Source organism: Calypte anna, chromosome 1 (genome assembly GCF_003957555.1).
Source record: "Calypte anna isolate BGI_N300 chromosome 1, bCalAnn1_v1.p, whole genome shotgun sequence".
Classification (NCBI taxonomy): domain Eukaryota; kingdom Metazoa; phylum Chordata; class Aves; order Apodiformes; family Trochilidae; genus Calypte; species Calypte anna.
In genome coordinates this window covers 73603717-73617181 of record NC_044244.1, presented here as the reverse complement: position 1 = coordinate 73617181, position 13465 = coordinate 73603717, and the positions used below count along the sequence as shown (strand labels likewise).

Here is a 13465-nt window from a genome sequence, read left to right as displayed (position 1 = left end):
GTGAGGAATGTCTTACAGAGGATACATCAGGAATAGCTGTTCTCCTTCTTATAATAAAAGCAAAGAATACATTGTTTTGCCTAAAAGACTACCAAATCTGAAGGTAAACTGAAGGAAAGGATGTATTTTTTCACTTCACTTTGACTACCTAGACTTGAGAGGTATGTCAGAGAATTTTTTTGAGACTGATAATCAGTAAAAAAGCATTGGATACTCTAGCTGAAGCACAGTACAATGGATGATTACTGTAATTAATCTTTGTTAATGAAATAACTTAGCAGATATATCAAACCTTGGGCTTTCAAGACTTTGAAATAATATATAGGTTGTAGGAATGAGGGTGAAATAATGAGAGATGACAAATGAGCATCCCCTTTCTGTTGTACTTTCATACAACACTGACATTAGATGTAACATAGGCACCAGGGTAAGTGTTAGGGCTAGATGTAACCTGGATGACAATTAATTTGTTGTACTTTATATATATTACCTTTGCTATTGTTAAGCTGTTATTCTGGGCTGGTTTAGGCACAGGGAGATGGTACAAAAAAACCCAACACACCTTTAAGTTCTGAGAGTTGGTTTTCACTTATTAGCTAAATTTAGCCCAGGAGGATTACCAGGCACTATCTTGATTTTTCCACCAAGCTGGAAAAGAAACATCTTCCCAAGAGCTCATGTCCTGTGGGATAGGGACTGTCATGTCTACCAGGTTTGTTTGATTTGCTTTGGAGGGCGGGGTGATTGGGTTGGTTATTCTTCTTTGTGGCTTTGTTTTTGTTTTTTTTTTTAAATTGTGACAAAGAGACAGGAAGACTAAACCAGAGCAGGGCTGTGGTTATCCCTTTGTGGCACCCTGATGTTTGAAAACATTTATTGTTTTAAGCTGCTGGGGTCCTATGTCTAGTTTGCCTTTGAGGAGCCCATAGCTCAAAAAAAAAAGTATATCTTGACTTTTTATCCTTGCCAAATGGTCATTTAAAACTTCCAAATTCCTTGTGAGTGTTTGTACAACTTTTTTTTTCCCTATTCAAGTTGATGCTGGCGGGTATTTTTATAGTATTTCTTTAATTTAGATTTATTTATTTTTAAAATTCTTCTTGAATTAGGAAGATATTTTTCATCTATGTGTGGATTAAATTAAGTTTCAAAAAAAAAACCAAAAAACCAAACTAAAACGAACAACAAAAAAACCCAAACAAAACAAAAAAACAACCCCCCCCTCCCCAAATATGGAATTTCTTACTTTGACAAAATGATAGCTTAAAATATCTCAGTGTGTTCAGGCTTGGCTTCAGGAAAACATCTTGTTTAGAGAAAGACAGTGCTTATAAACATGGGCTTATTAGACTCCCTGTTTAAATACTTGCCTAAATGATTCTCTTCGTAGGGGTGGAATTAAGGTAGAACTTTATTTATTTTGCTTTCTTTCTGGATCAAGGATGGTTCTCAATGCTTTACAATTAATGAAAGATTTATTTTCCCCCAAAATGCCTGCAAAGAAGCTGAAATGCCTTATGCATTTTGAAGCAAGATATTTGTATACCCACAAGCAAGAACATCTTTGCTGTAATGCTGTGTTTTAGAGCTACTATCTTTGACATTGCACTTTCAACAATATTGCTGAAATACACAGCTGTGATGTATTTCATAGAAAGAGATACAGAAGCCTGCAAGGCATAACGTGGAGCTATTATAGGCTATGGTTGAAAGGTGCAGTGTTATTCCCTCAGGATACAGCTATCTCTTATGTACATATAATTAATATGTCTGCCAGTAACAGTTATTAAACAAAGAACAGGAATTGTTTCTGCAGAATGACTTGACCTGGGAGTAAAGCCAATTTAAAAAGCATCTGATTAAAATATGTTAAGGTCACAGATCGCTATAAAATATGAAGAGGGGAGGAAAAAGCAGGAATTTACTCATGAGTAATATTAAATACTACTGAATATTGGTTTTGTGCTAGCAGCAGCTCTCAGGTGGAAGAAATGAGAAGTGCTCATTCCAAGGAGTGTTTTTCTAGAGGCATTTCAGTGTGACATTGTGCTGAATCCTTGCCCCATGTGTACTGCACAGTTCATCTTGCTGGCACAAAGGACTCAGGGGGTGGGAGAGGAGTGGAGAGAAGACAGAGCATTTCCTGAGCCCTCAGATTATTGGGCTCTCAATGTTGGAGGAGACTTAGTGATAGGAAAGAAATTGCACTGGTTTTGTTCATTGTTGATTTCTTCTAGCAGTGGACAGCTGCAGTAGTTCTTCAGAGAGCTTTGGTTCTGTCAGAGGCTTTGGCTGTGATTACTGTATTTTCCAGCTTAGAGGTGCAAAAGTACATGATGCGTGTTTCCATCTGCAGTAGTTTCTCCCCCAAATATAAATTATGAACATTTGTATTTTTTCCAGCACTATTGAACAGCTAATAATGAAAGAAGTGGTGGGAATTCACTTAATATTTAAAATGCCACTTTTAGATTCATGCCTGCATTTTCAGAGTAAATGTCTCATACACAGAAAAGACACTGTGAAATATTATTGATTTGCTTATAACATGTAGGAAAAATATCTGGGTTGCTTCTGCTGCTGGTTGCAGCACTACCTGGTTTGTAGTTATTTCAGGTATTATGTATCATGTGGTGAAGACTGCAGGGAAGACAGTGTAAGACTATAAAGAACACTGAGGATAATTTTGAGTTTTTATTTCCCCAACAAACAGAATAGACCCAATAGACAATAGACACCCTATAGACAGAATGAAAGAAAGCCAATGTCTTTCCCTCATCCTGGGCATATTCTTAGCTTGGTGGTAATGTAGTCCATCCATATCAGAGCTTTTTAGCCCTCACTAAAGGCTTTCTCAATGTTATTTCCCTTCTCTCCTGAGGGAAATGGACAATGCCTGTATCAGAACCACTGTCCAGCAAAGAGAAAGCATCCTCTGCCTGTGCAGATCCTCACCTGCTGACAAGTGTTAGGGCTGCCCCTGCCTCCTCCTCTTCCTCTTCTACCAGCAGGGAGCTGTGGAAGTGTATCAGTGACATTCAGCCCTATACCTCTGTAAGCAGAAGCACATACTTAGCTTTGAGATCTGCTCCCTGAAGGGGTGGCTTACTGTTAGGATCTGCCTTAAATTCAATGGAAATAAGAATTAAAAATAGACCATTATTTTTTAGAAGGTTGTTTGGGCTATGTGGGTGTGCAAGAAAGTACCTGGAGGCCCAGGAGAGGGAGAGGACATATGTATATGTAATGCCCTAGATTATGCTGCTTCTCATATCCTAATTGCTAGTGAGCTGCTGTGGATGGTTTCTGTGCTCTGAGGGATTTTGAAGGAAACCTGCATTGTAAAACATTTTTTCCTGCACTGTGGGTGCCACAGTGAATGCAGGAGGAAAAAATGAGACATTTCCAGTTTTGTGAGTGGTGGGATGCAAACTCAGAGTGACTCAAGGCAGAATTCTACCTTCATTTCATACGCTTCATGTATCTGAGCCAGAACTATAACATAACTATACAGTGTTATTTTTAATATAGCAAGAGTAACATGTATGGCTGGATATAATTTGTGATGGAAGTGTGAAATGAACACTTTGGAATTTGAAGTTAATCATGATTTTCACCTTTTTGTTGTTTCTCGAAGATATAAGCAAGTACAAGAAGGGAAAGAAATGACTCACATAAGGGGAATAAAATGAGTTTGAGAGTTTCATAAGGTTAATCTGTGCCACTTGTTATGCCATCCATTTTCACAAGCTGACAGCTGCGTTGCATCTCATTTTGCATGTGCGGGTGTATGTATGGGTGGGTGCAATTCTGTTGCTGGTGATAAACATAGTGCTGTTGACATTTCCAGAACATGATCATAATATGTGTGGTGAGAAGGGAGAGCCATGTAAATACTTTTAAAGGGGACTTGAGAGCATTGCAAAGATGCAAGGTTCTACATGGGCATTAAGGTGAACCAATTGGTAGCATTCAGTTCCCACCACACCCACACGGCCAAAGATCATCCTGTGGCTTCCAGTTCATCTGCTGCCCACTAGCATTCTGTTTCCATGGATGACAGCAGAAGTGGTTTGCAAAGCTCCTCTCTAAAACAGGGACCACATGCCTGGGAAATGCTTCCCTGTCTTCTCTGCAGAGGACAGGAGGCTTTTCCTAGTGTTGCTGTCATTCATCTTACTAACACATATGATAGGGAAATATTAAAGTAGCCAATGTATGATTATGACTTTATTCCTTTCTTTTCTAAGTGCTGTAGTCTAATGCCACAGTAGCATTTTGTCCCCAGGCTGTTTTATTGAACAGCAGAGGAACAGCAGAAGAAAACACTTGATCGCTTGGTGGGTGCTGCCCATTGCATTCCCAGTTTCTTGGCTGTGTCTATCTGCTTTCAGTGCATTGAGGTGCTTGAGCACCTTGAAGCATCACACCTCTATTCAGAGCACTAAAAGCTCTGTTGCACTGGGGAGTGCAGCTTGATTTGCAAATAAAGAATTATTTTGACCTTGTGCAGGGAAATGCACCCTGTCAGGCCTGGAGTGCCAGGGCTGGAAAGTCATCTGCTCAGGCAGCGCAGGCGTAGATCATGAGTTGGTATTTACGACTGGGAATTGGTGATATTGCTCTGCATGTAAGGGGCCTCAGGGTCTGAATACTGAAATGCTTTTATTTGCTATCAGCTTTGTATTTTAATTTAAAATTAATTCAAATTTAAATAAAACATTTAACCCTTAATTAGGACTGTGTTTTCATCTCAAACAGATTAGTCAAACGGAGGCAAAATTTACTTTGCATTTGAGATCTCATTGCTTTTAGCAGTAACTACCATAGATTGCTACATGCATTTGTTTTACTGTCACTGAAATAACTTCCCCTGCTCTCTGTCTCTGAGACAGACTCATCAGTTATATCTTAAAGAAATTTGTTTTCATACCGTACAAGGACAACCTCTGTCCTGAAACTCTTACCAGTAGGTGACTTCAAGACAGCGTGGCTCACATTCAGAAGAAAGAGATTCAAATCAGAGTTTTTAAATAATATTACTGGTTGGAGTTAATACAGGAGTTACCAAGGTCAGTAGGAATTTGCCTTCTGGCTTGAAGAAATCTTCTTGAAAAGCAAACCCAGTCTTCCTCTGTTTTATATATCATGTCTGTAGAAACTCTCAGGTTTTCCTTACCCACTTTTAGTGTGCTAAGAAGTTTTCCCTCCTGGCTCATTGCATGTATTTCCTCTTCCATCATTCCCTCTTGTGAGGGAAAGGCAAACATCTTTGGTTCTAGAAGAAAATGTTGAAAAAAAGCAAGCACTGTCACTGCTGGTTTCCATGCTAGAATTACAGAATCTGTGATGATTGCCTATGCTAGTTCTTTTTTTTTAAACCTAACTAAAACCAAACTTATGATATTCATCTTCAAAAGCAAAGCTTTCTTCTATCAATTCATGTAATCCAGTTTTTCTGACATAAAAAAACCTTAAACCTTTGAAGCTTCATTTTTTATCTCACATGTCAGAATTAAAAAATTACTAGGAAATAGTAATAATAATTAGTTAATAGTACATTGACAACATTTTCTGTTGGCACCCCCTTTTCCAGACATTAATTTCAGATAGAATTGCACATATATATATATTTTTTTTTCCTCCTTGGGCTGCATTTGTGAATAGTTTTAAGGTAATCTGACTGACAAAAACAGAAAATGCAAGACATCCTGAAGGGAAGACACAAGACTGGGATGTCCTCGCATTTACCTCCCAGCCCCTACTGCTCACTCTGTACTGCAGCAGTGGAAACTCAAAATGATGAAATCTCTGTCTCTGGGGAAAAAAAAATCCTGATGTCATGTTTACAGATTACTTCCTACATGCTTCCCTTTCTGCTTCTTTTTTTTCTCTCTAGCCCCACACCACCAACACCACCTTTTCTTAAATGAAGCCTGTGAGGTTACACCTGAGGGATGAAAGGGGCAAGATTGTTTATTTATGTGAATTTCATTCTCATATTAAAATGTTGGTGGTAGGTGCTTCAAAAGTGCCTCAGTCTTACTTCAGTTCTGTCCTATAAATGAATACTTATGTGTTATAATGTTATGAATAAATTATACTTGATAAGCAGTGGGAATTGTGTCTTGTAGGAAAACCAACAATATGACAAAGGTTCAGTGTTAGGCTATTAGCCTTTCTCCATTCTTTTTTTTAAATTACTATATAAAATTATTCTAAAAATTATTTTAAAAACCAATCTATTTTTAATGTATTCAGAAACGCATTTTTGTCTTGTATATGCCTGCCCATAAATAAACAATATCCATTCAAATAGAGATGTATCTAAATGAGTTGATGTGGCTAGGCAAAACCATTTGAATTTTCATGGAAAGTTTTGGTGCAAGTATCTGCACAGAGGTCATGTGATGTTTGTTGCTTAATGTGTTTTTTAGTTACTAGAACTGGTAAGGAAGTTATTGGCATTTCTTCTTTTCTGCCTGGCTTGTTGTCTTAGGGCCAGGAACAGCTATGCTGTGCCAAGAGACAGTAAAATCATCTGAGGCTCCACTGTAAAGCAGAGGAAGACCAAAGAGGCTTGCTCTAGGCACTGGTGGCATGGGACAGTATTTGGAAGGGAATGAGATTTGAGTCTCAGAAGTCTTCAACCATAACAAGAACAAAACTAAAAATGCCAACTCTGTTTCATGATGCATTTTCTCTTAGCGGAGGTGTTTAAGAGGTGTTGAGGGTTGCTTTATTTCTTCAAATTAAACAGAGATCCCCAAACACCCTCACAGCTTTCAAGGAGATAGAAAGTCAAGTAATGCTGGCTGAAGTACAGGCTGTACCAGACTGGCATTAGGCTCTGTGAACCTTGCCACAGAGTAATTTATAGCAGTTCTGCTTTCACAGATTGCCTGTTACCTCTACACCTTAAAGACTCAAGCTTTGGATAGTTTCTTCAGGGCTTGCAGGGGAGAACTTGGAGAAGGAGGTGTCTTTCCCAGCTGCTTTGCTAGCATGGAAGTTGGAGATAGCAGCTGCATCCAGGCGCCTTGATTTGCAAGGGCTGGCAAGTGCTGAAGAGTGAGTGAGATTAGCACTTCCTTGTGAAATGTTTCATAGAATCATAGAATCATAGAATTAGCTGGTTTGGAAGGGACCTCAGAGATCATCTAGTCCAACCCTTGACCCACCGGAGCAGTTGCTAGACCATGGCACTGAGTGCCACATCCAGTCTTTTTTTAAATGTCTCCAGGGACGGAGAATCTACCACCTCACCGGGCAGTCCATTCCAATGCCTAATCACCCTCTCCGTGAAGAAATTCTTTCTAATATCTAACCTAATGCTTCTCACACTGTCTTCAGGGCAGTGTGATGAGGGTTTCCTTTTTTAAGATGTTTCAGAATAGGACATACAACTGTACAGGAGTTTGTTTTCTCTTCGCTTGCTGTTGCATTGCATTCAGGTGTTTGGCATCAGAAGCTAATCCACAAACTTGCCTGAGCCATATACTGACTTAGGGTTTGGTAATGGATGTTAAACATGGAAGCTAAGCAGTCAGGTTAATACTGCAGCTTCTGTCTCTCTCTTCACTTACAAAGATGCTGGGATTTTTATTCTAACTTTGTTTTCACCTCAGGCTGGCCATCCACCTTTCTGTTTGGGCAGTAAGGAATGAATGGAAAAGACCACATGTTGTATCTTGGACTTTCTGCTACATTTATCAATCAGTTCATCTCCATAAGCATAACCAAAAACTATGTTTCTATTCAGGCTTAGACTAAGACTGGTGAACCTGTTATTATGGCTTCAAATTACCATTTAAATCAGGGCCAGGGCCATTTTATGTAAATTTGGGTTCCAAGAGAAAGTAATGTTTTTTTTCCCATTATATTAGCATGAAAATATATTGGGGTTTTCCTAGTGTGTTTGCGTGTTACATCGTGTTTGCTGTAGAACCAAATCATAGCAGAAGGATGGACACACTTCAGGATGTGCTCCCTTATAGTTATGTTGTCTATGTGTTCAATTTTTGTATGTATGAATACAGACTTGTAGGTGACTAGTGCCACTTGGTAAATTCCATTTTGAGAAGGACATGTGTCTTGAAGAGATGCAGTATCTGAACAGTAGAGCCTGCTGATTAATATATGGTTTTCATCTCTTTTTCTTCTTATAATTATTTTTTTTTCAGATGGGAGACCACCTTAGCGGAAAAAAAGTCAACGTTGTTGTTTCACTGCCTGGGTTTTTCATAAAAAGTTAGTTGCTCGATTGTTGTCAACTTCAAAGGCCTTTTTCTTCTGATGCAAACATGGCCCTGAATCAACCTAAAATGCAGCAGAAGCCTAAACAGAGAAAATGTGGAAGTGTTACTAAAACACTTCTGCCCAGTGTTTTGCCAGGACCACCTTTTGTGGATGCAGACACTATCCCTAGTGTACTAGGTTAATACAAAATACATCCTCCTTGTAAAGACCATGCATATTCCTGATACTTGCTCAGTATCAGAAGTAGCTCATTGAACTTGATTCATGGTCCTTCAGAAGTGGAATAGATCTTTCACTGTTCAGATTACTTTGGTTTTGGCTTGCTTGTTGAACTGGACAGACATAGGTTACAAGTATTGAGCCCTCGTAAGCAAACTTTAGTAACAGAGACAGGATAATGTTACCTGCTTATGCAGGACAGGGCCAAAGATTTGGTACACTAACCAGAAGAGAAGAAAAATAAGTGAAATTCTCAAATTGTGAACACAGAATATGTTTCTTCCTAGTGCTGCAATACACTGTTTTGTTTTCCAGGTAAAACTAAATGCAAATCAGAGTTGATGGATGAAGAGCTCCATTCTGCTATGAGGTTTTATTTCCATTAGCTTTTTCATTATGAGAAAAGTCTGTATTTTTAGACCATAAACATCTGCAAAATGTGATCTACATGTGGATAAATCTCAACGCAGTAACAAGGCTGCATGTTAAAATTGAGGAGATGTCTATGGAATTTAAAACTCTACACCTGTTATTTTGCAGCTTGTCGACCTGGGTTCTACAAAGCCTCTGCCGGCAACGTGAAGTGTGCCAAATGCCCACCTCACAGCTCTACCCATGAAGATGCATCTCTGAACTGCAGGTGTGAAAAGAATTACTTTCGCTCTGAGAAAGACCCTCCATCCATGGCTTGCACCAGTGAGTAGCATCATTATGCTCGGGGCTGTCATTCTTGCTCCTCCATCTGTACCTCAGCAGCTTGCTTGCTTCCTCTCATGTCCCATTGCAGTCGGCCATCCACTGCCTCCCATGTCTTCTTACATGTTAGACAGGCTACCAAAAATTGGTGGGCTGGGTTTATGTCTTTCTGTTTTCATCTTCTTCTCTCTCTCTCTGTTAGACTCAAGAAGGAGAGATAGGATTTTTGAATTGCTACCAATATTTTCAGCCTTCAGTTCTGAGCTGCACCCTGAGGGTATTGTCTATCTATAAGAAAACATGGTCCTTGATAGCCTAGGTATGTAGTCCAGTGAAATATTTCAGGAGTCCCTACAGGAAACAACTAGAAGAATTTGGCTATCTGCACTTTCGAATTTTGTATTTTTGCACCCTTGTTACTCCCACCTTAGAGCACTACAGAAAATCTCATCCCTCTGATTTCCTGTTTCGTTTTGTAGGACCACCATCTGCTCCAAGAAACGTTATCTCTAACATTAATGAGACATCTGTTATCCTGGACTGGAGCTGGCCTCTTGACACTGGAGGTCGGAAAGATGTCACTTTCAACATAATTTGCAAAAAATGTGGAGGAAACAGCAAGATGTGTGAGCCATGTAGTGACAATGTGCGATTCTTGCCCCGTCAGACTGGACTCACAAACACCACGGTGACAGTAGTGGACCTCTTGGCACATACCAATTACACTTTTGAGATTGATGCAGTCAACGGGGTATCTGACTTGAGCACTCTTTCCAGACAATTTGCTGCTGTCAGCATTACAACTAATCAGGCTGGTGAGTCCTTTTTTGATTGCCTTTTCTTTGTTTAAAGCCACTGAGATGTATGTACCTTTGTTTCCTTTCTCTGTTTTACAGGAGTTACTTCAGCCACTTGTGTGCTAGGGTAACTAAATGACTTAAATGTGCTTGTAAAAGTAAAAGCAGAAACAAGCCCAGTGTGTATTGCTGTCAAAGGACCTGGCAGCAGGACTGTTATGATTAACTCCCAGTCCCCAGTTAATAGTCTCTAATAGCAGACTCGTGATTCCTTAGCCAAAATGTGTTTTATTAATAAAACCAGATTTTAATAAAACACTCATTTCAATAATCTCCAACATAAATTGCTGTAGTGATGTTAGTGATTAGTTTTGATTAAATAGAAGTGAAAAAATGCTTTAATGTTAGACACATAAAAAGCTAACATTAAATTAGAGAGATTTAAAACACTGTTTTTTTTCCACCTCTCTTTGCAAGTTGTCTCACCAGCTCTGTATTATTGCCAACATGATTGGGGTGTCGAGCTGAATACTGAATTAGGTCCTGGTGTTTTAGCTGGTGGTGTGCAAAGTGACTACTTCTGTGGAAAATTATGAAAGTCCTCAAGGCTCTCCATAGGCAAAGCAGTATTCCCTGACTTTTGGTTAAGAACTTTTGTCACTGCTGTGCTGTTCTACCAGTGGCTTCTCATTTGACAAGGTTTCATTTACCTGAAAGATGTGAAGAATCCAGACTCTTTCCTTGCACTTGTTTAGGTGCCATTTGTGTAGGAGCGACATTTTCCAGTGAAGGGAAAGACTAGATCCTGAAATTCCTGTAGGTCTGCTCCATGCCATTTACCATCAGGAAACTTTGTACAGAAAGCATGTGCATTTGCAGTAAGTCTAGTCCTACCTCCTCCCATCCCACACCCCATCCCCAAATATCTATATTTCTGTCTTCCTCAAAGCCCAAACTGAGTTACCATCGTTCTAAGTAGACAGTCTCATTGTGAGCCATCTTATTGCAGTGTTTTTCACATAGCAGATACATCTCTCCTCAGATCACATATCAGCTTGGGTGGGAGTCACAACAATGTGATAACAGACTGTTTTCTGACAGCAGTCATTACATTTCCAAGTGCTCTGGAGGACTAACTGACTATGTAGTAATCAGATAAAAGTGAATCTACCCAATTTAAACATGACCTGTTTCTTATCTGGGCGTTCACTTTAGCTCTGAAATGTGCTTTTTCTTTTTGTCCATTCCAAACAATTTGCTACTTTTCCAGTAACATTTTTTGGATACATACGTCAGCGACTTGAGCAGCCTTTGTTTAGTTGGTCTCTTTTCTTCTGTTTTTTATATCAGATATATTATATTGCTTTTCAGCCTGTTCATCACCATTGCAGTTAGAAATCACCTGGGGACACTCCATAGAATGAACTCTAGGATCAATGAAATTATTTCACTGCAGTCTTCCTGCTCTGCAGTGTGCTTCCCCAGGGACCAGAGCTGGCTGCCTTTGCACAGTGATGCAAGATAAATTTTGGTTTTGGTTGGACCCCATAGTTCCTGTGACAGGGCAGAGTCAATGCATATCTGTAAATAGCAACTTTATTTAATGCAACCAACAAGCTGTCTTTTTGTTTGTTTGTTCTTTTGTTTTCTGGTTTTATTCATAGCCTATTTTTGCTAAAGTATATTTGGATGGTGTGGGCTACTGCAGGCTTGATTGTGCTCCCTCTTATCATATCAATCGATTTACTATATTAGAATTCTCCAAGAAGTTCTGCAAGTTGCTAAAATTATACCTTAAAAATGTGTATGAGTCATCTTTTAAAGTATAAATACAAAGATGCATTTTTTCTTAAATTCCCTTCCTGGTTAGATCACAAAAGGGACATATCAAAAGGATATTTTTAGCTAATGTCATACTTAAAAACCTGGGAAAAGGGCTGGAGCAGAAAGACTGAAGATCTTGGATTATATTAGAATTAAATGTTAAAAAAAAAAAAAAAAAGGCACTGAAGTACATTTGAGCTGTATCTGGAAGAGGCCAAGACTCCAAAGGTCAGCCTTGACTCTTAGGCTATTATGTGTGCTGCCTGCCTCTGGGTACATTCCTTCAAGGACAGAAGTATCCACCAGTTGGATAAAGCTTTGGTAAAAAGTTTTAAAAGTCTTTGTTAAAGCTTCCTTCCCCTGGAGGTGTTTCAGGGACTGGTTGGATGCAACTTTGAGGTACCTGGTCTAGTGCAAGGTATCCTTGCCCGTGTCAGTGGGCTTGGAACTAGATAATTTTAAAGGCCTCTTCCATCCCAAAGCATTGTGTTTCTATGATTAAATGACTAAGATCTGCTGGTCTCAAGGAGAGGAATATTTCTTTAGGGGGTTGTTCTGTCACAAGGGTTGATAAGGTTCAGTACCACCAGAAAGATGCTTGGGGAGCTGTCCCTGGCAAGCCCATGGAAGAAAGTGTCAGTCTGTGAGCTTTGGAGAGAGTATTGAAATACAGAAGGTCCCCACATCCTGGATCTCCTCGGTCCATCCTGAATCCAGGCTATTTCACTTCTGTCAGCCTTGGTCTGAGAGCCCTGTACCCTTGCAATGGTTATGATGAAGTTGTAGTTTTAATCCTGGATTGTCAGTATCCATGTGCGTCTTCAATACCATTTCAGGGTCCATCCCAGGTTAGTGAAAGCTTTTATGCAGAATGTTTCTTACCCACCCAAAACATTGGTTTTCAGGTGCTGGGCTTCCAAGAGTATGAGGCAGAAATTCAGAATGTTTTACATTTTCTAATGAAAAAGTGATTTTTGTGGCAGTTCTCTTCGTGGTAAAAATCAGACATTGTACATCTATGCTTCAGATGAACTCAGTCCAGAGAGGTTTTCAAACCCAGTCTAACAGTAAAAGAAAGGTGTTTTGCTGTCAGCTTTAAGGTTTGAAACATCCAGACTCCATTCTACTAGTGCTGTGAATGTAAGAAAGATAACACATTTCATGGTACAAAACTGTTATACAGCCAAGATCCATCCTCTGAACTGAGGGAAATTCTGCACTGTTTGGTAAATTGGATTAGATTTTTTTCTTTCACTGTCTCACCTATATTTTTCTGCATTTTTTGTACTTTCTTTTCCTTCTCTTCCAGAGAAGGTTAATGAGCAGTTGTCACTGAAAAAAAAATAAAAATTGAATGGTCTCTTACAAAATATCACTAGACAGGTATGACATTGCAATATTTCTGATTCCTGTTTCTGTATCTGGTGGGGAAATAAAAGAGTAAGGGCACACATTTCACTTTTATTTAGTTGATTGATCATCATCCTTGATTGCTCTCCAATACATGTCTTCAGTTGCTGCCTTATACCACTTCCTCTGAATTATTTTGAAGCATTCTGCTGCTGTCCAAAGGAAGCCCCTCTGCTCATGGCAATATCTTGCACTGCACAGATGTTGTCTCTTAATAACACCAATCGACCCTGTTTAGGAAGGGTCATTGGCTGCTGCAG

General features: G+C 39.3%; 1 protein-coding gene across 1 annotated transcript in view; it reads left to right on the top strand.

Moving 5' to 3' along the window:
• EPHA3 (EPH receptor A3) overlaps positions 1-13465 on the top strand; it is a 225425-nt gene that overhangs the window by 137859 nt on the left and 74101 nt on the right. Inside the window, exons 4-5 of the mRNA XM_030456308.1 lie at positions 9019-9174; positions 9654-9989. Coding sequence (XP_030312168.1) covers positions 9019-9174; positions 9654-9989 — 492 coding nt within the window. The remainder of the gene's footprint in view (positions 1-9018; positions 9175-9653; positions 9990-13465) is intronic.